At 46.3% G+C, this 25,729-nt stretch overlaps 1 protein-coding gene across 6 annotated transcripts in view; it reads left to right on the plus strand.

Annotated features, from left to right (window-relative positions):
* The window catches only part of LOC138528604 (zinc finger protein 585A-like), a 512,079-nt gene that overhangs the window by 190,340 nt on the left and 296,010 nt on the right, over positions 1–25,729 (plus strand). For all 6 annotated transcript variants that reach the window (XM_069640389.1, XM_069640392.1, XM_069640393.1 and 3 more), the window contains exon 6: positions 24,007–24,503. In XM_069640389.1, the coding sequence (XP_069496490.1) occupies positions 24,007–24,503 (497 nt within the window). The remainder of the gene's footprint in view (positions 1–24,006; positions 24,504–25,729) is intronic.

Consider the following 25,729-nt stretch of genomic DNA (forward strand, 5'->3'; position numbering starts at 1 on the left):
AGTGATGTAGATAATGTTTAAAGTTTGCGTTAAGTTTAAGGAGTGTGGAAGCATATTTGAGATTACCAAATGTTTAAGAAGTGTGGGAAGTGCAGTAAATTGTCAAGGTTGAATTGTGCAAGAGGTCTCAAGTAGATGAAGGTAGCACTTTCAAGAGAGGATGTAGTGCACCATGAGTGAAGTAAGTCTAAAGTTGAAGTGGGAGTAGAGACCCACTGTGTGTAGGATGATGTCCCGGAGTAGTTGAGCATGTAGTATGCACTTTGAGGGATCACGTCTCCTAGGGGCAGAGCAGAAGTCTGAAGTAAGTGCACCATGAGTGAAGTAAGTCTGAAGTTGAAGTGGGAGTAGATACCCATTGTGTGTAGGGATGACGTCCCGGAGTAGTTTAGCATAAAGTTCTGAACTTTGAGGGATTACGTCCTCTAGGAGTAGAGCAGAAATCTGAAGTAAGTGTAGGGATATTTTCCTATATAATTAAAGTAGGAAGTATGGGCAGGGATTATGTCCCCTAGCAGTAGAGTTTGAAGTTTTGAAGCGAGTTTAGGGATTTTGTCCCATTGCATTGAAGTATGAAGTCTGAAGCCAGTTTATGGATTATGTCCCCTAGCAGTAGAGTTTGTAGTCTGAAGTATGTGTAGGGTTTTCTTCCCATATTATGATTAAAGTTGTGAAGATGAAGATGTTGTAGGGATTACGTCCCATTTTAGTAAAGTATTAAGTCTGAAGTATGGGAAGGGATTACGTCCTGAGGCAGCTTGCCATGGGAACTAGAGCTATAGCAATACAGGTGAAGCTGTAAGCGTTTTGTATGAGAAGAAGTAGGCGTTTAGGGCTTTTACAAAGTGTGATCGGTGCAGAGGCAGTACCAGGAAGAATTCGCACTAAAGGTTGATGCAAAATTTACAGGCCGTAAAATGCTTAAGATCTGTGTTTAACTGATGCTTTTCAGTAAAAGAGACAGAGTTTTGTGTAGTGACGGTGGTTTCTGACATCTAGTGATCAAGAATGCAGATGCCCATAATGTGTATGCACTTAAGGTAGTGGCGTGTTAGTGACAGAACAGAACTTTGTGAAAGCTACATGCCAGCCGGTACGTTGGTCCGGTGCAGGGAAGATGGCGCTGAGCAGGGTCACAGCGAAGTATTACTCTGTGGACAGTTAGAGCAAAGTACCATACAACGTAGATACAACGTGGGCAGGAAGTTGTGAGCACACCAGTGTATAAGCGAAGAAAAGGGAAGCTGCCCCTATTATAGATGTTGAGCAGAGTAAAAAGAGCTCTGTAAAAGCAGTAGGGACCCTAAAGAAAGGCTTCTTTTGTCCAAGCCATGGAAAATGAACGTATCCTTTTTCAGATGTACTGCTAGATGAACCCAGAAATATACAAATGTTATGATGCTACAAGAGATGTATGAGGTTAACATAACATGTAGTATATGTATTGAGTATGAATGCACCAAGTGACATTTGCATGAAAGCCAGATATGTATGGTATATATATATATATGTATATATTCAATGATGTAATCTATTGAGGAACTTTAGGAAAATATGACGTCAATGGACGTTTTAAGTTTTAGATGATCTTAAGAATGGTGTTTGCCTCCATGAGATAGTGAGTTAGAACTAATGATCTTGAAGAATGTCAGGATTACGTTGCCCAGTGGCGACAAGGACTGTTAGGAAGCTGGAAGGATTCAGCAAGGTGTAAAAATTAGCCTGCCAGAGGGAAACATGGACTTTTAGGGCTCCATATGTTGGCAGTTTTACAGTGCAAAATGTCCTAGGCATATGGTAAGAATGTGTGGAAGTTCTGAAGGGGAGATGGCGTCTTCCCAGTGTCCTCGGTGTGATCAAAGAGTTGAGTTGGGTAGAGGCAGCCGCCTAATAGTGGAGGGTAGCGCCTTCCCATAGTTTGCTTAGTATGAAGTTGTGTAGGTATATTTTCCAGTGTATGGGGGAGATTGCGTAGGGATTCCATCCCAGTATAGTGGGAGGGTAGCGCCTTCCCATATCTAATAAGTGTGAAGAAAGTGTAGGGATCCCGTCCCGGTATAGTGGGAGTGTACCCAGTATAATAGAGGTTAGCACCTTACCAGTGCACATAAGTTTGAAGCATGTGTAGGGATTCTGTCCCAGAGTAGTATTGTATAGAGGTTAAGTGATACATTAATAGTTGTATAGAGCTTGAAGTGAAGCAGGAAGTAACCTCAGTAGGATATTCAAAGTCTGAAGTATGTTTAGGGACAACGTCCTAGTTATTTCTTTTGAGTTGCATCTCTCCAAAAGATGCCTAGCATTATGACCCGTATTGTTGTGTTTGACCTCTCTTTGTTTGGGTCATCATTGGGAAGAGAGGAGATGTGTTATAATGTACTTGTTGCCAGTGCATGACTGCAGGAATGCTGCTGTGTCCTAGTTTGGAAAGCGGTGTGAGCCTGCGGAATGTTTGGCTATGAATCCAGCTCCAGGGTTCCTGCCTGGTCAGTTGAGGCTGGGTGATGGGATCCAGTGGTCTCTCCTAGATAACACCTTGTGTAACTTAAAAATAAAGTTCTTACAAATAACCCTAAGAAGTCTACAGAAGCTGCTTTATAATAGATACAAATCTCTATGTACCCTTGGGAACATGTGTTCTGCAAGGTAATTATGTAACTGTAACAGAAATGGTACAGCAACATTGAGAAAGGGATACCATTTATCTCCTCAGTCCTCTACAAAAGGTGGGGTGCTCTGATCTCACAACGGGGATTTAGAAAGGATCCCATGTATCCTTCTACACTTCGGAACAATAGTTCACATAAGGAGCTCAAGAGAAAATAAAATGGGAAGCTCAAGGGACACCCCAGCAACACTGCACAGAAAGTGCAGTGTGCTGCAATAATAAATGTAGATACCCAAAAAGTTATAGGAAAGTATAGATTTAAAAATAAAGTATGGAAAGTCTGAGAAATGACACCCATAAAAACAGTAAAAGAAAGGCTGAGTGGGGAAGGTTCCCACTGACTCAGGAACATAGAAAGAGAATCTACAAATCCAGCAAAAGGTGCCGTGGGTCTCAAGTGTGAAGGTGATTTGTCAAATAAATGAAAATCTAACCTAACAAGAGTTTTTTATCGGCTCCACCTCGGGTTGTTTGTCGGAGACTGTCACTTTTATTAGGAAGTACCAGTGGTTTATTAGAGAGTTTAATGTATCAACCACTTTGTCAGTAGGAGTCCCCTTTTAGACCTATTTGCCCCGTTTGGGGGTGTACCATAAAACCTAAGAGATGCTCTTCCTCTGGACTGGTCCAACGAGACCCTTTATGCCTGTCACATAGTTGACATGAACCAACACACAAATGGCCTCCCACAAGGATGTGAATAACAGAAGCTTTATAAGGGGCTGTGTACAAACTGGGGCCAAACAAATAAACAGAGAGGCTTTTAACTAAACAAAGGTTGTTGGGACAGGGCAGTTCAATCCAAGTCAGTTCTAAACATAGTATGATGTGGCTTCTGTCATTCCTTGGTTAAGCTGTATGTACAAGCAGGTGCAGCATGGGGCTCAACTCATACTTCATTCATTAACTTATTGGTACATTGAGCCCAGTGGCCACTGGAATCCGGTTTATCTGCCATCACTCTCACACTTCTGTAATTATACACATATACATTTACCCAGACATAACTATTAACCTGAGTAGACCCAAGGTGCACACTACTCCGTGTTGTATCCCATGTGCATGCAATATTCCTAGAGCATACTCCTTTGCAGTACTGGTATGAGAATGCTGCTCATTTACATGTGTACACTCACCAAATTAGTAGCATCCTAGCAGAAATATACAGCGTTGCCTGGGCTACAAAGTGACAACATAAATATGTTTTCCACTGCTTCCCTGGCTGCCTCTTCACACCGAGCATCAGATGACTGTGTCGGCTTGTTGTTTGGCTTGTCCCTGTTCTGGTGTGTCTTGCTGTCTGTGCTTGCTTAGTCTTTCATGGTGTTGTTCAACTGTCTCTGCTTCCCTCCACTACCTCCTCTTCGTCCTCTCTCATCCCCAACTGTCTGATCGCCATCCAGACATGGTGTGCGGCTAACGATCTCTGTCTCAATGCCAGGAAGACAGAGATATTCATATTGGGACACCTACACCCCGTTTCCCTCCTACCATCTGGTCTCCCTCCTTGGGCCCTCTACCCTCCCCATCCTGTGAGGCCAAAAACCTTAGGGTCATTTTCAACTCCTCTCTCTCCTTCACCCCTCACATCTTGGACCTTGCCAAGAAGGCCCACTTCCAGCTTCACCTCCTTAGCGGCATTCTCCCTTTCCTCACCTTTCCCCAGAAGCTCAATGTCTCCAGAGCTCTGGTCCTCCTCTAGGCTGGATTACTGCAACAGCCTCTTCCTCAATCTCCCCCTTTAATCCATTGCCCGCTACAGCTAATCCATAACAGAGCTGCCAGACTTGTCCTTGGCCTCAAGCCCAGGGACCGTATCTCTCCAGCCCTAAATTCTCCCCACTGGCTCCCGGTGGCCTTGATGATTTAATGTAAGACCCTCTGCATCATCCACAAGGCTTTTTGGGGCCTAGGACCACGCTATCTCCAACTTTCTCTCCCTAAATACTGTGCTGATAGAGCTCCCTGCTCCTCTAACTACAATTCTCTGCGTGTCAAATGCTTCCCCAAACAGAGAATGGGGGCAGGTCTCTCTCGTCTGCTGGTGCCTCTCTTTTGAACAGCCTCCCTGCCCCTCTCAGACTTCAGCCGGACCGTCTTAAATTCTGGAAACTACTCAAAACTCTGCTTTTCTCTATCCTTTTCCCTCTTTCGCTTCACTGCTAATCGCCCCACTGCCACTGAGATTGGCGACATGGTCCCTCATGTAACCTACCAGGGTACCAGGCCCTCTACCCAGTCTACACCAGCATGCCCACCACTTCCCTTGCATGGATCCCTTCCCTTGCAGGCATCCCTTCAGCACTGCCCTTGCAGGCCCCCTGCCTGGTGGCTGTGCACCCCCCCTTGGAATTCCTCTGCCTTAGCACTTAGCCAGTGGCCTCCTATGTGGATCCCCGTCGCACTTCCCTCCGGGGCTCCCATCAGCACTTATCCATACCCTGCCACCTCCCCCCGATTCCCTCCTTGCTTCCCTATCCCTTCACTGCACTTGCATGTCCGAATACCACAAGACCTAGTAAAACCACGATCGTATCTTGACTTTTTACTGTTTTTGTCATGTTATTCACCCCACTTACCTTGTGGCGCCTGGAAACACCATTGGTTGTATAAGTGCCTAACAAATGCTCAATAAATACATTCCCCGACTGCCTCTTCACACCGAGCATCAGACAACTGTACCAGCCTGGTTGGCTTGTCCCTGTTCTGGTGTGTCTTGCTGTCTCAGTGCTGCCTGTCTGCTTGCTTGTGCTTCCAGTCTTTGATAGCGTTGTTCAACTGTCTCTGCTGCCCAGACTGCCTCTTTACACTGAGCATCAGGCGACTTTTCAAAAGTACATTGATTTCTCAGTGCATGTTGCTTGAATTACAGGTTTTTTGTCACTGAGTGTGTACTTTTTGAGTGTTGTTAAAACTCATTTCCTGGATTTTCTAGTCTCAATTTCCCCAGATTACATGTATTAATGTTTGGCGCATAGTTGGCTTTTATTATGGTTGTTTGTTATGCAAATGTTTAGCTTTTGTTATGGTAATTTGTTAAGCAAAATAAGCATCAGTTCAAATTTCGTGTACCAGTGGTGCCACCTCAGCAAGTTGAAATTAAGCAAAATAAGCATTTGTTTTTTCATTTTCCGCACCAAAGGTGCCACTTTTTACTTTAAATTAACCACACCATTAGGTGCCTTGTGAAAGGTTACCCCTGTGAGTCCCCTTTGAAGCCCTCCATATTTCATAGCGGGCAAATAGACAGCCAGACACTTTCAAAAATATATCTTCGATTAATATGTACATCCAGACTTTTGCACACAATTTTGTTCTCAGTCAGAGTGCAAAGAGCAGCCATACAGAGTTTCTGACACTACACACAATATACACCTTTACACCTTGTGTACACCTGTGTACTTTTTCACACTGTATTGCCTTGAACTCAACTCATCAAACTATCCCAATGTTCTAGGTCACTTCCACTGGCTTCCTATCTTATTATATTGTGCTGGGTTACCTTTTTGGCTTTCATATACAAACAGCCTTCCTATATTGCTGATAAGTTGTAGATTTCAGGTGGATCTAGACATCCGTTATCGGTGCAACTAATACTTTTAAATGCCTTGCAACTTTCTTCCAGTACATGTATCGCTTATTAGTCAAGTGTATCCCTTTGGATACACCATTTCCCTTTAGGCACGATGTACATTGGCAGTTGTTTTAATATTTATCTTTCAAGTTTGATTTTCTTTTGATATGATTCAAGTATTTGTAGCATGCACATGGACTACAGCAGAGCAAACTCTATTGCCTCAAGTTGCATATTAAAGGTCTGAAGGCCAACAGACCAGAGACACCAGATGTACAGGATTGTTAGAAAGGTTGTGTTGGGGGGGGGGGGGACGACGAAGGGGAGCCGTGGCCTGTCAGTAGGCTAATGGAGTGCGACTTCGTTGGAGCTCCGGGAACGATGCTGCTGGAAACAACCCCATTTAGCCTGCTGCTGACTCCTATTGATTTGGTTTTGCAGAGAATGATAGTGCGGACCCGCAGGCCTCCCAGGACGCTGTTCTGACAGCTTAAGATGGCAGCTGATTCCTCAAGTCTCTGCTGAACGGATCTCTGCTACCCGACCCTGTGGCTGGCACGGCGCCAACTATAGGAGTGCTGTGCGCTGACTTTTCCGACGCCTTACTACTGTTTTGTGGAGGGCACTGGCTGACGGCTGGGCAGTGGGGCGGACCCCATCTGCAGGCTCCGATTAGTGCAGAACTGTCCAGCCAGTTGGGCTTCAGTGTGGGGTCTGCTACCTGGTCAGCTTCCCCCCTTCCCTTTGTACCACAGCACGACAGGACATGGCGGAGCTTGACAGCCGGCGCTGAATGTGACTCTCCGCTTGGAGGTTAGGGTAGTAGGCTATAGTGTGGAGTCTGCCTCTCTTTACATGCTCAGCACGAAGGCAAGAACCCTGGGTTTGCAGGTGTGTTCCCCCCACACCCGCTCTAAGCCCATCATGCATTCTCCCAGCCAGACACACTGCTTCCAGACCTATTCAGAGTCTTGAGGTACACCCAACCATCATCGGGCTGAACAGGACTCCATAATCACCTGCTATAGGGGTAGCATTCTAGATCCTATTTTAACTTTACCTTGGGGTGATTTATCCCATAAGCTGAGATCAGCGGGCATCATGAAGGCAACTAAACAAAAGCATAAAGCCGGAACATCAATCAAGACTTGCTCCAATCACCTCTATCCGTCCCTGCTAGCCAACCTGACCTTTCACCGTCACTACATCCTGATAAGGATTCACCGCTAGCCACAAAGGCTTACATTGCATACCTACTTCAGGTGATTCAGAACAAGATACCACCCATCCTTCAAGAACTTAAGGGCTCCTTCGCTGAACTGGCTCACAACATACAACAGGCGGAACATAGATATTTGGGGGATCATGAAAATGCCTTCTGCGACCATGGCAATAACTTTGCCCAATTGGAACAGCGAGTCTCAGCACTAGAGTTGCATCTTACTTCTGTAGAAGAGAAACTGTTGGACAGTGAAACTCGCTCTTGTCAAAACAACGTCCGAATTAGGGTTATTCCCCGGGAAGTGTCAGATCAAGACCTGGACTCCTACAACGTCAACATTTGCTCCCGGATGTCCTCACATGAGTGCACTTTTTCAAAACTAAGGGCCTGCTCTTCCTGAAGACAAGGTCACAATGCGGGATCTTACTTGGAGCCACCACTCTTACTATCTTTCAAGACTTGGTGCAAGGCACTATCCAAAAACGCTGTCAGATGAGGCCGCTGACACAATGGCTAATAAATAAAGAGATCCAATATAGGTGGGGCTACCCGTTCCAAATTATGGTTAAATATAATGGGGTGCAGCACCAATTCACGTAGCTTCAAGCAGCCATTGATGCACTTCTCATTCTGGCTGCTGAATTGCACCACCCGGTTGTGACTGAGCACGACGCCCCGCAAGTAGATTGGTCTTGCACCAGATCTAGGAAAGATCGCTAAAGGGATTGCAGGGGGCCCTCACAGGACCGGCGAGAAAGGAATGGCAATACTGAAGGGCCCACTTGAACTGTTGGTTTCAAAGTTTATTCTGTGCTGGCATCCGGGTCGGAGCAGGAGCTGAGCAGTTTATCCGACAATGTTCTTTATTTAACTTGATCCGCACTAGTTGGCGGGTAATGTTCCACGAAGTTGCACTATTATTGAGCATTGAATGATAGGAAGGGCATCAGGAGTACCTAGCCATGCATGCGGTTTCTTGTTAACCTAATGTATACACATGTTCAGGCTGTTTTGCATTATTTGGTTTTTAAAATGTTCTCAAGGTATAGATACACTTCGAACACTGGCAGATTGCAGGCTTTTGTTGTTGAGCCTTTTGGGTTTTGATACAATTCGGGCCGGGAGTTTGTGGTGCTACCATATGGTGTGGCTTTCTCGGAAGGGCCGAGGGGTGCGAAGAGGGGTGCACTAATATTTATAAGCCATCATTCCTTTGATGCAGTTGGTTGGTAGGCTGGCTTAGAGCAGTTGTGGGGTTCTGAAATGGGTGATCTTAATATTGTCTTTCTCTCAGGAAACTGAAAAGCGTTTTGGTGAAACTCATGGAACTAAAGGTAAACATAGTGCCCCTCCAGGAGACGCATCTCCTAAAAGCAAACTGGCCACAGATGCGTTCTAAATGGTTTCCACGCTAATATTTTGCATTTCCACTGTATAAGAAGACGGGAGTTGCAATCTTGTTCAGTCACACATTGGCCTTAACAAAGGTTGGGGAAATGAAAGATAACCAGGGGAGGTTCTTAGGCCTACCCATTAAATTGGGAGAAAGGGATCTGACCTTGCTGTCAGTGTATGGCCTGAACCAACCCCAGGATGCATTTTCCTGCATTGCCCAATTTCAGAAGGGAGAGCTGATTGTTAGTATTGGACAATGGGATTGCTATATCGGTGACCTTGGCAGAGCCTGACCTCACTAGAACCACCTCACTTACCAGGGCGATCGATGACTTGCAGTTGATGGATGTGTGAAGACACCTACACCCTCATGACTGGGATTCTACACACTATTCCTTCGTGTACCGTAGTTTCTCTTGGCTCGATTTTCTTTTTCTCTCCCTCATTTCTATGACCTTCCTGCCAGCTATCGCAACCTCCACCATTGAGCTGGTGGTTGTCTCGCATCATGCTCCCATAACAATTCGAATGGATGCGTACGCCTCACACTCGAGGAAATCAGGTTTATGGAAGGTGAATGACTCCCTCCTGGCGGATTTAGCTTTTTGCTCCTCAATCTCTGAGAACATTTCTCTTTACTTTAAAGAAAATACAACAGAAGATGTCTTGATGACCCTTTAGGCCCACTCTTGGGGGGGAGCTCACTAGCTTAGCCGCGGCAAAGAAATGCATATTGGCCACATTACGGCTTGAAAAAGAAGATGAGGTGAAGGCCCTAGACATGCAATACAAGAAGGGTGGTCTGCGACGCACATATAGACAGTTGAAGGTTGGAAGGGCCGAACTGAAGGCACTTTGGTCAGCAGATATTTTCCTTAAAATGTTAAGGACAAAACAGTTATATTTCAACACCTCCAACAAGGCCCCATGAATTTTGGCCTATACGCTACGGGCCCAATGTGCTCATAACACCATAGTCCAATTGAAAGATGAAAGGGTCTGCACACAGGAAGATGATCAGGTTAAATCAAATACCCCATCCCGTTTGTATTCCGATTTAGAGCTGACGATTTGGAAAGAGGTACACAGAAGGACTTTATTTGCACGGCCCACCTCTCTATGATTCCTGAAGAGGATAAGCTGAGAGGGCCTGATAATGGCAGAAGAGATTTCGCAGGTTATTCACTCCCTACCTACTAAGGCACCAGGGCCAGATGGGTCCTCAGCCCTTTTTTCATAAGAAAATCTCTGAGTTTCTGGTCCCACATTTGGTTTAATTATTTAACAGCTTTGCTGCAACTGGTTCATTAACACCCACAATGGGGGAATCCTTACTGACTCTGATAGGTAAACCAGGCAAGAATGCCACAGAATGCTCCTCATACAGACGAATTGCTGTCCTTAATTATGATTCCTGTATCTATTCCAAGGTCTTAGCTATTAGGCTTGCAGGCATTCTCCCTGGGGTTATTAATAAAGAACAAGCAGGGTTCATGCGGGACGGCAGGTTCAAGATAATGTATGTAGAGCCGTAGATGTCATCGAATGGGCAAGACGAATGAACCGGAAACTGGCAGCTTTACCAGTCGATGCTGAAAAGGCATTCAACAGAAGGCCTATCTCTCGGAAGTACTAGGGGGATTTAATTTTGGCCTCATCTTTATTAAGAGAGTCATTGGCCATTTTGCCCATCAGACCACTAAAATTAAGGTGAATGGTGCAATTTACAAACCTCTCTCGCTGTATAGAGGAATACGCCAAGGGTGCCCACTATCACCTCCCTTGTTTGGTCTGCACATGGATCCATTGGCATGCAAGATTAGGGCCTCCTGAAACCATTCAAGGAAAAGACATAGCGGGAACGCAACATAAAGTTACATTATATGCAGAGAATCTCCTATTTTTTCATGAGGGACTCTCAGTCCACACTCCCACACATTAGGCCTCATTACGACCCTGCCGGTCCGGAAAGAACTGTGGTGGTAAAACCGCTGCCACCGTTCTTTCCGGACCAGCTGATTAAGAGTCCTGCAGGCGGGAGGTGTCGCTCCCGCCAGGTCTGACCTGGTGGGTTTAACACCACCCGCCTGCAGGCGGACATGGAAACACCGGCTCTGTCAAAGACTGAACCAGTGTTTCCATGGTCCTCATCCCCACGGAGTCCTATGGGACTCCATGGGAATGGGGACTTGCAGAATTCCGCCTCCAGAATTCCTGGGTCACCAGGGTCGTAATTCCCCGGTAATTCCGGGAATCACGGAGGCGGAATGGTAATACGAGTCCGGCAGTAACCTGCCGGTTTTCCCGGCTCGGTTACCGCTGGACTCGTAATGAGGCCCATTGTTTCCTTACTGGATTTATTGTACCAGTCATCTGGGTTTAAGATTAATTTTACTGAATCAACCATTTTGAATGCTTTGGAATGCCCTATCACGGTAAGAGAGTTAAAGAATGCTTTTGCTTTTCAATGGAACTGTCAACCTGAAATATTTAGAAATTCATCTCACACCCAGCTATGATCAGTTGCATGCCTGCAATATTCCTGGGTTAATCTTCACTCTTAAATCGGATCTAGATAGATGGGGGCTGGGGGAGAGCCGACGTTTCATGGCTCGGGAGGCTAGCAGCATTCGAAATGGGAATTTCAGCAGCATTTTATGGGAATCCCACATCCCCAAGCCGGTGATACTTAACTTCCTAACCTAGTTTTTTATGTTAATTTGTGCAAAACGATGTCCCAGGGTTCGCAGTCATACATTGCAACAAAAGAAAGGGGTGGCTTTGGTGTATCAGATTTTGAAATGTATTTCTATGTGGCACAGATCGCCCCTCTCCTAGATGGTCAAAATGCGGTTCTTGCCCCGAAACACTGGATATTGAGCGATTAAGGATTGGCATCCTGCTTCATCATTGGTGTTGGCACTCCCCCAGCGCAAGGAAAGGAAGCTATCATTTGCTAATATCCACTAAAACTGAATGAGATTATTGGGATAGGGACGTGCGTAAACATGCTGTGAACCCCTTTACCTTCCACACCTGGGTGAATTTGGCATTCTCTAGACTTTCCCCCAGGTCAGTAGGTGAGGAGATTCGCTCATTGGAAGGAGGGTGGGTTATTGAGAGTGGGCCAGTTAGTCGAGGGTGAACAACCAGTAAATTCTGACAAATATATACAAATGTCTATGGGATGTGGACAAATGTGGTTATATCAAACTGCAGCATTGGATCACAAATGCAAAAGTGGCAAAACAGGCTAAGATGGATACCACCATACCAGTTCGAAGACTTGTTTCTAGGGATCCCACATCCCGTAAAGTGTCCTAGTTATATAGAGTCCTAAATGCGAACCGCTTTAAATCTCCACATCCCTATATGACCTGGCGGGAAGCAGCTATGGATTCCCCGATCGATGAGCTCAGCTGGTATACTATTTGGTCAAGAGCTGAGAAATCCTCTAGGTGTGGGCAGCTAAAGGAGAATAGGCTAGAACATACTGTATAGATGGTATTTTACCCCTGAGCGGCTCCACAAGATGGATTCAGAGATATCACCCCACTGCTGGAGACGTACCCAAACCCAACAATGTTTCACATCTGGTGGGCGTGTGATCTCATTCAGACCTATTTTAAGGAGGTGCTCGCTCAAATTTAAGCGATCACGAGTGGATTTGCCTACCGACACACATAGTGTTGCTAAGGAATGTAGGTCCAGGAGGACTATACAAGGTGAGAAGAACATCTTCCAAACTGATTACCCACCTCTTGTCTCAGCGAGGGTGGTACTAGCTCGTAATTGGAAAGTCTCACAAACCCCTGATATAAGAGAGTGGTGGGCTCAAATATGGTCCGTAGCAGCAAAATTGAGGCCGCTTTTAAGGGTGAGATGTCCAAATTTATGGGTGAATGGGAGCCCTTTCATTTCTTTTGTTAGCCAGAATGACTCTCTAGCTGTACACCATGGACCCCAAGATATGTCCTTTTATACACTGCTGTGAAAGTTAAATTGTACCCAGTGCACCAATTTTCTGAATTAGTATTGCTCTCCTTGTTTTATTCAATAGAATATTCACTGTGTTTTAAACCTAGAACTGACTGAATTGCGTTATGTAAGAATTCACTAATGCACATTTCTGTAAATGACAGACGGTTAATTGCCTTTTTTCTTTCTCAATTTACATTGATTATTATTGCTATATTGACTCGCATGTTTGTAAATCTTAATAACATGTGAATGAGAAAAAAGAAAAGTTGTGTCTTGACTGACTTCTTAAAGGTGAGCTGATTAGACTGAAGACTGTTATCAAGAGGGAATGCAGTATCGGGGCTTCTGAAGAGAGTTCCATCGGGGGACACAAACAGCAGCTGCCAGTTGTTAATTCCAATTGTGCAGTGGTGGCTGATGATGTGGATTTTATAACTTTTTGTGAACTTGAACTTACATTTGCAAGGGATCTTGCTCTCTTGCCCTGACGGAGGACCATTTAGAACTGTTTGTAATAGCTCAAAAACAAACTCCACCGTGGATGATTCTTATTCCCTTCCACTCTATCCACTTCGAGTGGTAATCCACTAAAACCACAATGAACTTAAATCCCCCCTCCAGACCTTGAATGGGCCCATTAAATCCACTGCCGCCTTTTGCCAAGGTTCCCCAGGCACTTGCACCGGGCGAAGTGGTGCTCCCGTACCACCCTGCTCTTGCCAATTTCCAAACAAATGACACATCTCCTTATTACACTCAACTCCACCATCCATTGCTGGTTACAAATAGCTCTGTCTCGACATCCTTTTTTTGTACTGTTAATTCCACAATGCCCTTGATGAGCAATATCGATCAGCTTTTCCCTACTACCTTCGGGAAGAACCACCTTATTACCTCTCCTGAGCATTCCTCCAAACATAGACCACTTCTCCTTTATTTCATAAAAGCAATCAAACTTCCTGTCCACATCATTCTTACGAGGCCAACCTTCCACTGTCCACTCTATTACTTCACTAAGTTCTGGGTCATCTTTTTCTGCCAACTTCCATTCTTCCTCATTTAAAGCACCCTGCTCAATACTGGCAACAATCATTTCTTCTTCCCTTCTCCCTATTCACCCTCATTACCACCTTTCACTGGAAGTCGAGAGAGGCAATCCACCACCACATTCTCCTTACCTGGAACATAGCACACCTGAAAGTCATAGTTCTGCAATCCTAATACCCATTTTAAAGTTCTAGCTGAACCCTTGGACCAATTCCCACAAGTTAACATCGATACTAATGGTCTGTGATCTGTTTTTACTGTAAAATGTTGGCCCCACAGAAAGAACTTAAAATGCATGATGGCCCAAAACGCTGCCATCGCTTCTCTCTCAACAACTGAATAGTTTTTTTTCTGCACCCATCGATGGTCTAGTGTCATGATGCCTACCCCCGGGGAACCAGACCAGGTCCAGCAACCCCGGAAGCAGGCAACAAGTTATTTTGAGAAAGCCCAAAAAACCCTGCTAGGGGCTGTTTGGGTGCGGTCCTGGCGCCTATGGCTCATATGGAGAGTCAGTCCTGGCGCCATAGGCGCCAGGCTCATAGAGTAGAGCTTACCTGATACAGACCATGCTGCAAGCTTACCTGGTGCAGACCATGCTGCAGAGCTCCAAGCCAAATGAGGCTTGGAAGGGACTATTTTACCTAGGGACTATTTTTTTACTTGGGTGGGGCTGGGGAGGAATACTTAACTGGGACTACTTTGGAGGCTATTTAAACCACGCCCGAAGAGCAGCACACGCTTCGCGTTATTCTGCATCCAGCAGCGTTACGCTCACTGTGTCTGCAAGTCTGCATCCAGTCTTCTGCCACGCCCGCCTCGAGTCTGCAGCTCCTAGAAAAAAGGAGGAACAGAAGGAGAAGAGGTTAGAATAAAAGCAAAACCTTCGATCCTTACCTGAATTCCGGATCCACTGCGCCTTCGAGCTGGAAGAAAGAAGAATTTTACGCGCGCCGCCTCGCCTGCTGCAGCGCCGCACTGAACTCGCCGGCCTTCGCAGCATCCTCACGATCTACTGCATCCTTCTGAACGTTCCTGCCGCACTCTGGCACCTAAGGGGAACACAAGAACAGCAAAGGTGAGCCAAGGGAATAAACAGAGGCAATAGTAACTACCCCCATAGACTTACCTGATTCCCGCCGGGGGTACTATTCCTCGTCATGGGTCGGCGCAGTGTCCATTGCATCCTCGCCGTACCCCGGCCCCTAAGGGGAACAAAAGGACAACAAGGTGAGACTGAGGGACAAACAAGGGGAACTCTTCTCACCACAATAGACTTACCTAATTTTACTGCCGGAGGCATTATTCCCCGAACTTCATATTTTCTCTCCACACCTGAATAAGGGAGCAAGCCACAGGTTACATTCTGGCCTTATTTTATTGAACTGTGTAGGATAAGCCAAACCCTTACCTGAACTTGGTCAGCTACCACGAGGAACTCTTCGCTGGGGTCAAGCTGCAAACTGCAAGGAATCGGACAAGAGTGAAAGTCAGACATGTGAACTCTTAGGAACTACTTACTTTTCGGAGTCAATATTGTTCTGGAACTCACCAACTCCTTCGAGCCAGTGAAGCAACTGGTTATCAACGCGCCCCTGTGCTCAATGCAGGATGGAGAGCTCATCTTTTCAAACCATCGGGTGAGACTATAAGAGGGGACATCAAAGGTGATCTGTGGGGAGAACAGCGGGGGTGGGGGGATTTACGCTCAACCCCACGGGTGGTTAATTCTCTTTCTCCATATACAGAAGAATATTCCTACGGGCCAAGCAAACGAAGCTAGGTAGGCCAGTCCAGTCCGTCATCTCGGCCCTACGGTTCACACTGGTGCAGACCGCAGCTGTCCAGTTCAGATCGACGCCTCTGTGGGAGACAGGTGAGCGTAACATCTAGATGCAAAAGCGATTACATATTCTTCCTTCCCACAGTCCAACTGTGACAAAGACGCTCACAGATCCAATAAGCTGGCATCAACTGTCAACAATGTCTTCTGTCCACTCACAAACCCCCCCTAAAGAAGGTGCATGGGAAATCCTTCTTGATCTACTGAAATGCTTCCATACACTCATCTGACCACAAAAATGTACCACCTTTAGTAATGCTCTCAACGGTGTCGAGATAAAGGCAAAATTGACAAACATCTGATAAAATTCTGCCATGCCCATGAATGAGCTTAACTGATCCTTATCCTGCAGTGCTGGGCCCTACTAATGGCATGTACTAGATTATTCTTAGGTGAAATTCCTTGAGCTGAAATTTTGCGCCCAAGATACTCTACCTCACAAACCCCAATCCTACATTTGTTGCGCTGCAGTGTTAGGCCTGCTTCACACAACCTTTCCAACACATTCCTCAATACTTTTTCATGTAGTTTGACACAATTGCCAAAGATGAGAATGTCATCCTGAAACACAATCACATTACTGACACCCTCCAAAGCCTTCTCCATAACACGCTGAAAGACAGCCGCAGCTGATGCCAACCCAAAGGGCATCCTAAGATACTTAAAGGTTCCTTCAGGTGTAATGAATGCTTTAACATTGTGACATTCTTTTGACTAGGGTACTTGGTGGTAGGCAGCGGACAAATCCATGACTGTAAACCACCTTGCTTCTCCCAACACAGCCAACACTTCTTATATGACTGGCAAATGATGGTCTCTCCACTAGTATGTTCTTATTCAGTTCCCTCAAGTCGGCACATAAACAAATCTTCCCATTGCTCTTCACTACCAGCACTACCGGAAATAGCCACTCTGTACCATGCACCTCACCCCTCTCTGCAGGTGTCCATCGAGTTCCCTATGTAGCTGTTCCTTCATGTGGTGAGAAACTGGCCACACCTTATGCACTACTGGCTGTACTCTTGTCTTCATCTTAATACAGTGTTCAAAATCTTTGTTTCCCAAAATTCTCTGTGAACAGCATAAGAAATTCTGAGGCCCATTTATCGTCCACTTCTGCTATCGTCACCGGAAAGGTTGCACTTTCCTGAATGCGAAACCATAGGTTCTTTTGTCCCTCCCATCCCAGCAATGATGATCCCTTCCTTGCCACCAGGATGTTCGCTGTACAGTCCTTCCTTTATAGCCAACGAGTCCTTGAAACTTCCCTACTAGTTTAATCTCGGTCTTGCCATAACCACACGGTTGAACATGAGGTGGTGCTAGTTCTTGTAATCCTCTTGACAGTGTTTCTGTGAATGTTTCTTTCAAGATGATAGTCCATGCAGAAGCACTGTCTGCCTTTATCGATAGACTTGAACCATCAATGTGAAAAGTGTCCACAGGGCCTCCATCGTCCAGGCGCTGCTGATATTTCAAATATGTGTTGAGGTTTACTTTCCCCACTCTGAGAAGCTGGTACTCCTTCTTGCTCATATTGCGCTTGCCTGTACTCCACAGCATTAATGGTGTTCTCCTTACACATACGTGCAAAATGACCCTTGCGTCTGCACTTGATACACTCAGCATTCCTTGCTGGGCAGAGCACTCTGGCAGCTGCGTGTCTTGGATTCCACCATCTGTAGCATTTCCTTCCTTGTCCCAGTGGTTTTCCTTTGACTCATTGCACATAATTATTGGCTGTGCTGCTCTATCTTCATCTCCTTCATGTACTGCGTCGTTTGCTCAATACCCCTGGTGTTCTACAGCTTGTCCTAAGGTCATGTCCTTTCCATTGGGTCTTGTGTTCGTTGATAGAATTTGTCTCACAAAGGTTACATTTTTCTTTGGCTCAAAAATGTTCCTCAATTTTTCTCACAGCCAAGGTAAACTCATCCAGGTCTCCCACTCCTTCTCCTTGCGGTTCTGCGGCCCTGCGGGCCTAGATTATGAAATAATAATGCTTGTTTTCTGGAGGGGTTAAACTTATCTCCACCCATGGCCACAATGTATGTTTCGAACATCTTATTGGAGGTGTCCCAGGTTCAGCCAAGAATGCAGTTTTGGGACATCTTATTAGAACACAACATGGTGCTGGAGAGTTTTCAACACAAGATAAATCTGAGATTTGTTCCCCACTTTTCCTTGTCAATTGTTTGAATCCTCTTTTAGCCAGTGATCAATCATTCGGATGTACGGTGGCACCCTTGGCGGAATCCCAGTGGAAGGGTGTGACTCTTACGAAACGGGGAAAAGCAGGTGGGGCACAGACTATAGGAAAGCAGAAACTGGTAGTTCATCATATACTGGAATAAAAAAGTTCTCACTGGAAGTGGGCTCCTTAACTCGTCTTGTTGCTATTGGTACAAACCCTGATACAGAAAGTTGTGAAAGCTCTTTCTGATCTTAAAGAAAATGGTTGAGTAAGGTAATAGGTGAGATCAGGAGTGTTTAGGAGAAGGTGGTATCTTTGGGTGCTGGGGAATCTGGACATAGTGGAGTTGGCTCAGGGTTTACAGAGCCCCCTATATTTAGTGCCCCTCGTCCACCCGGGGTCAGCCCTTTTTTTAAAAGCTCTTTGACCGATTCGGTTGAGAGCATCCCCAAACCCAGAGTTGATCGTCCTTCTTTTCTTACGCACTCCCTGGGGGGAGGGGAGGGCGCATTCCAGGGGTTCCCAAAGTAAACGTTATTTTGTTCTCCCTTTATCGGGATCTAATGCATCCGCCGAAGTAATCCATTTGGACCCAAGGGGATAAGACATACATGTTATATAGTTGTAAGCAACTTAAGTGTCATGATGCCTACCCCCGGACATCCAGACCAAGTCCATCAGTCCAGGGAGCAGGCATCCAGACACCTATTGAAAACCCAGCCTCCCCGGCTAGGGGCTATCTGGGTCCAGTCCTGGCGCCATAGGCGCCAGGCTCATATATGGGATCAGTCCTGGCGCCATAGGCGCCATGCTCATATGAAGAAACTTACCTCATGCAGACCATGCTGCAAAGAATCCAAGCCAACGTGAGGCCTGGAAGGAACTACTTTGTTTCAGGGACTATTTTTTACTCGGGTGTGGTCTTGGGAACTTCTTACCTGGGACTACTTTGGAGGCTGTTTAAACCACGCCCGATGAGCAGCACACATTTCGCGTTAATCTGCATTCTGCAGCGTAACGCTCACCGTGCCTGTCAGTCCAGCATCCAGTCTTCTGCCACACCCACCTCGAATCCGGAGCTCCTAGAAAGAAGGGAAATAAGAAGAAAGGTTAGAGCAAGAACATTACCTTCATTCTTCATCTGATCCTGGATCCTTCGCGCATCCGAACAAGGAAAAATACTTTATTTTGTGCGCATCACACGGCCAGCTGCAGCGCTGCGCTATACTTACCAGTCTTCACAGCACCTCCTCGACCCGGCGCTGCTCCATCATTCATCGCCGAACTCCCGGCACCTAAGGGGACGAAGAAAGACAATAAGGTGAGCCGAGAAAACCAACAAAGACAATTTCTATTATCATTATAGACTTACCGAGTTACCGCCGGAGATATTATTCTTCTACACGCCACATCGTCTTACGCTGCACCTGTAAGGAGAGAGAAAGCAACAGGTTAAGCACTGGCATTTTTTACCGGACAGTGTTGGGTAACACAGACTCTTACCTAAACACAATCAGCTGCTACGGGACAACCTCCTCTCGAATCAAGCTGCAAGACAAAGGAAGGAATCGGACAAGAGTGAATAACAGACATTTTGAACTCTTAAGAACCAAATACTTACGGCTCCTCGCCACTTACCTCGGAGTCCATCTTCGTCTGGAACTCACCCACTTCCTTCGGACCAGTGAAGTAACTAGTTATCTACGCGACCCTGCACACCACGCAGGATGGAGAGCTCATCATTCAAAACCATAAGGTGAGACTGGTGAAAGGGAATATCGAGGGTGATTAGTGGGAAAATGGTGGGGGTGTGCTCGCTCAATCCACGGGTGGCTAATTCCTTTTCTCCGCTTTCAGGAGAATACACCTACGGGTCAAGCAGACGAAATTGAGCAGGGCAGTCCAGTCAGTCATCTCTGCACTACAATTCAAATTGGTAGAGGCCGCAGCTATCTAGTTCCAACCATCGCCCCTGTGGGAGCCAGGTGAGCGTAAAATTAAGGCCTTCAGTATTCGTGACTAATGTGCCTAGGTTAGACCCCCATTCTTTAAAGTCTACAGCAACTTTGAAAAATAAATATATCCACTGGATCCGTCGCACTAAGGCTTGCCTCTTAATTGTTATGGAGGATATTGTGTATTGCTTTAGGGGTGTTATTCCCAATACTGGCTTTGGTTTCATATAGGTGTTCTTATTGTCATGGTCTTTGGTGGAGGGTTTTCTCAGTGTCGATAGACCTACCCTTCCAGGGGTGTTGCGATTACTTTAAGATCTTCTGATTATTTTCAGAAGCTATTGCCATGCTTTATGCATCCCAATAGTAAACATATCCTCTGATTCCCTATGAGAAGGTATTATAGTGCAAAACAGGGTTGTCATTTCAGTAATCTGGAAGAAGCGGATTGACTGAATGGGGCGAAGGGTGAATCTGTAGAAGTTGCTTATGGTTACAAATTAATATCCAAGAACATAATGGGTGTGAATAGGTTGCAGGGTTTCCCTGATTGGTGGTCTTTTTTTCCCGCAAATTTCATATCATAGCTTTACAGGAGACATGGTGTTCTGAAGCAATCCTGTTTCAAGGATATCAGACTTTCCATATTCCGGCAACCTAAGGCCCCAAAGGTAGACCTAGTGGTGTTCTTTTGATGAAATAGATATTTCTCTTGGTTGAAAGACGGAGGCTGTTTCTACAGATTCCCCATCTCCAGTCTTTGTTAATCTGAACAGGTAAAGGTAAATTGTTTTTTCAATATTTACAAAAGACCCTCGACTATACTGCGCCGGAAGGGAAGGCCGCTCTTCCTCACCATCGTCGTCTTCCTCGGTTATCTCCCGAGGATCTTCCTGACGGGATCGAACTTTCTCGAATTGGACTTTGAGGTTCCTCACGGCCTCGGTCAGTTCCTCCTCCGAGGCTGACTCCGAGCTCGAGGAGGGCACCGTGCCCCCCCTCGCTTCTTCCATCATGGCGGCCATGACGATGGGCTGAAAAGAGGATTCCCTCCTTGGCGGCAGGGAAACTCTAGTCCCGGAGGCGGTCTCCGCTGGTGGTGTCTCTGCTGGCTTGGCCAGAGTCGCCGCGATAGCCTCGATAGAGGCCTTTGCCTACTGGGTAGGGGCCGTGACCACCTTAGGTGCGTCCCGGGCCCTCTCCTTCGGGGGAGGGGCGACGCCTCGCTCCCCCTCTTCCGAGATCGGACGGGGCTTCTCCCGAAGCTTACCTGGGGTCTCGGACTTCCTCTTCCCCGAACCGGAGCGTTGGCTCGTGGTTGACGGTGCCGGGGAAGGTGCGCCCTGCCTGGCGACCGAAGAGCCCGACCTTTCGGCGCTCCCGGAGCCAGCGGACTCGCAGCGCTTGGCATGGTGTTGGGCCCCCGTCGCCGGGGCGCCCGCACAGGACTTAGAAGCCCGCTCGGACCCTTTCTTCTTCTTCTCACCCGTCGAGCCCTTCTCCAACCAGCTTGCGAGACGGGATCGACGGTCCCTCATGGTCCGCTCCGACAAGTTCTTGCAGAACTGACAGTCCTTCTCTACATGAGTCTTGTCCCCATGAAGACAGTAGAGGCATCGCAAATGTTCGTCTTCCTTAAACACATTCTGCAGCCCGCATCCCGGGCAGCTGCAAAACAGCTTGGGACCGGGTGACGAACTCGCATCCTGGGCCATCTCGAAGTAGGCCGCAAATCTTCTGGAATCCTCCAAGAAGTTGATTCGACAAAATCTTCACCCTTGAGGGGCGTAGGAAAAACCCGCAACGGGTAGCCATTAACGTAAGTAGAAACGGTGGAGCTTGAGGCTCGATTAACCGAAAAAATGAGAAAATTCACCTGAAAAAGAGCAAAACACGCAGTAAAAGCTCGAGAGCTAAGCACGAGGACTCCCAACACTTGAACGTGCGGTAAAAATCGGAAGATGGCTGCCAGAGGCGGGGCTTAGGTAGAGGGCAGTCATTGGCTGTGGTCAGTATGACGCAGAGATCAGTGATTGGTTACTACTACGAAAGACAGATCAGAAACGAAACTGATACTGATTTTTTCTTTACCGAGGATTCCCAGCCTGACGACGGGGAATATTCATGAGCATGTGAATCCATGCCAGACCCATGCTGGAGAACAACAGTTACAGGTAAGTAACTTGTTCCTTCTGGGCAAATGTAATGAGTTGTCTTTTACTCTGAATATTGATAAATCTAAGGCAGTGGTATTCAAACCACAATATTCCAAACACATACCTGTAATTTTGAAGGTATGAGGATCCCCACTTGAACAGGTAACCTTTTATGATTACCCGGAAGTGAGATTTCATGAGTCTTGTGGCTGGTCTGCACAAATCAACACATCTGCAGTTACTCTGGAGAAGTTCAGTGGAGCTATAATGACTTTCTACTTTAAACATGGTATTGGTGCATTATCCCCAGCCACGGTCTTGTATCAAAAACAAGTTCTAACTGCCTCAATTTATGGTTCAGGGGTAAGGAGCGTATGCCAATTCTGGTAAAATGAGCATCTGTGAACACAAACGTTAGAAAAAATTGTTGATGCTCCCTCTTGGCGCCCACTCCTCTCTGGTTTATTTGAGGCTTGACAGTGTGCCAGTTGGTTATCAAGTTACTATAAAAAAATAGCGCACCTCTGTGAGAACAAACGCGGGTAAATGACCTGTTCTTTGGTACGGTACCCACTTGAGGTTCCGCAGCCAACCTTTTTTGTATTTTGCAAGGAACTTCGGGTTGGTCACCCTAAGTTACCTGGTGAACCCAGACGTCGACCCCTTGCTCACTGTACTCAGAGAGGCACAGCTCCACCTCACAGATGAAACACGTGTCTGGGGTTGCTGTTGGTACTCTTGTTCAAAGGAGGTTTGCCTGGCATTTGGATGCTATACCGGCCTTGTGGGCGGGACAAAGACTGATATGCAAATGGATATTCCTCCTTTGTGAAAGTTACAGTGAGCTAAAAGCAATGGCTGCGGACTCTCAATGTGGGAAAAAACCATAGACCAGGTTATCATGCCATGTTCTTTCTAGAGAGGGGCGCTTGCTACCTTTTTTGTAAGTTACTTTTAAACCTGTTCTTTTTTGGGCCAGACTATAGAAGCAACAGGAGGGCGGAAAAAGCTTGAATTTGCTTCTACATGTCAAAAGAACCCTCCAAAGCTGGGATACATCTGACTTGTGGGTGAATCCCCAAGGTGCGACCTTCGTAGCTATTAAGAATCAAAAAATGCAGCTACACTGAGAGTGAGTGAAAATCTTATGGTTGATGCTGCTAAATTAAAGAGAGGTTTAGATTTTATCTTTAGGTTACAGCCTGGATTCAAATCCTACCTGGACACAATTTTTCCACAATTTGAAAAATCTTTGTATTTGCGTTTTAGGTTGGGGATACTCCCAGTTGCCTCCTTTACTCAAGTATGGAGGATCTCAGAGCCGAGTATGTGTCCATTGGGTGGGGTATCCAATGAAACTGCTTTACGTTTCTTGCTGATTTGTGACAAGACACTGCGATTGAGATGTATGTATCTTTGATCAATTCTAAGCGAAACCGGGATTTGTTCATCTGACCTCGTCTTCAGATTCTTGAGTCTGTGCTTGCACTCTCATGTTGTTTTTTCAACTCAACTGCCCATTATAGCTATAGGGTGTTGTGGCAAAGAACTAAAGCTCTGAAAAATGTAAGCTTAGAATTAGGTGGCTGTTGATTGGCTGATGTACTGATCTCATTCTTTTAAAAATGTGTATTGTGCATTTTTTACTTATTTTTATCATTTTCTATTTTATTAAATTTGTTTTTGTATCTTCGACTTGATGGTTTATACCGAATACAAGTCTGAAAATGAATGAAATGAGAAGTGCTATAATGCCAGTGAAAAATCTCTTTGGTACTGCTCTAAAATTATAGCGTTGTCATGGCATGGTCAGAGGTGCGAGGGGTTTGCAAATAAGGGTGTAACTATTGAATGAGTATACCGTCTCTTCAAAGGGTAGAAAAGAAGGGGTATAAGATCAGCACAGTGTAATTAATGGTATTTCAATCTGACACATGTGAAACACCTCTGCCCTTTTATTTGGATATTCAGGTCAGGAGAAACTAAAGCCTGATCCTCAAGGTCCGGAAGAAGCAGAGACACCAGAGTCTTCTGGGACTTCGAAGGCCAGCACAACAGGAAAACCGGTCACTTCCAGAAGTGGGAAGGGCATACTTAAGCCAGCACGTCCGAAAGCACCCAAAGTAGATAGAACACCTGCAGAGTGTGCAGAATGTGGGAAGATCTTCTATAACAAGAGGACTCTAAAGACTCATTTGCATGCTCACTCTGGGGAACGTTCCTACATCTGCAATGTGTGTGGGAAGTGCTTCCGGCGGCACACCTCACTTCAAATCCATGAACGCATTCACACCGGGGAGAGACCATACAAGTGCACTCAGTGTGGTAAGACTTTTATCCAGCGGCAGCATCTCACCACTCATTTGAAGATCCACACTGGGGAGCGGGCGTTCCACTGCAGTGACTGTGGGAAAGGGTTCCGATGGAAGTCTGAGCTCCTCAAACATGAGAGGGTCCACTTGGAAAAGGTAAGAATGCAATTTGCGACGTTTGCTTTTGTGACTTGGGTAGATTATACTGGAAGAATACAGCAAAAGGGTCAGTGCCCAGACAACAAAAATATATGAAACAAATGGGAAAGTAAGCCTTTAGTTTAAAACTTTGTATGTCTTCTGCACATTGCCTCTTCTTCTTTTGGCACAAGGCGTTTTGAGTAGGCAGAGGTATTCTAGGAATGTTTTGCTTGCTTAACGTGCTGTACACAAATTGGTGCTAATTTAGGTGTCTCCCCTTCTGTATTCTGCCTGTCTGCTTCCTTTTCCACTGAGGATGGCCTGGTGTTGAACTCCATGTAAGCCTCTTGCAATGGTTTGCCAGCAATCCAAAATGTATCCAAAGCCAAGATATTCTATTCTTCCTTCTGTTGTTTTCATTTCTTCTTTCAATATCCTTCTTCCAGTCAGTCTGTCTTTTCCCTGAAAGCTGGGGTTTGGAAGACCTTTCCTTTAGAAATGTGAATCCTTCTCCATTTTAATTGGTCCGTCTTTGATTGGACAGTGTTCCAAGAGTGACATCACACTAAGCCATCTTGTTTGTTCTCATTAGGCATATTTATGAAGAGGCCAGTGCAGTGGGAATAACTTTTGAAATCCAGGGGGGGCGTGGCTTGGTAGCCATGTGAAAGGACGTGCTTGTACGGGAGCTCCCGCTGATCCGTACATAATCCGACTGATACCGCGCAAGGACCGCTGTGAGTTGGCGAAAATTGGAAGACTGTGTACATGAAGTCCGGCTGCACGCGAGGACACATTTTTATATGGGTTCGTAGTGCGCACGGACACTTAAGAGCCGAATGAAGCACTGGCGGCCAAACCTCGGCGGATGACAAAATGGCCGCCGCCGCTTGACGAGGGGACAAAGGAGCGGTAGATCGGGACCACAACATACGTGCGCCCTCTCAGCGGTACGAAGGGGGCAGCGCGACCCTGCCCACCTGGGGGGAGCGCCGGATAACAGCGGTGCCTGAGACTGCTGGGCGAGCTGAGACTCTCAACAGAGTCGTGGTGTATGGGCACAGTGCCTCCCTGGTTTGGACCGGGGTGCGACCGGAGGGACGCTCCTGACTGGAGATATGTCGAACAAGCCTCTGAGGGCGAAGAATAAACAGCCCACGCTCGACGAATACGCCAAGACGTCGCCTGGCCTGGAGGGTGCCAGGAGCAAGGATAAGGCTCAGACCAAGGAGATGGCCGCC

Source organism: Ambystoma mexicanum, chromosome 7q, assembly GCF_040938575.1.
Source record: "Ambystoma mexicanum isolate Mex_15411 chromosome 7q, UKY_AmexF1_1, whole genome shotgun sequence".
In the NCBI taxonomy this organism is placed as follows: Eukaryota; Metazoa; Chordata; class Amphibia; order Caudata; family Ambystomatidae; genus Ambystoma; species Ambystoma mexicanum.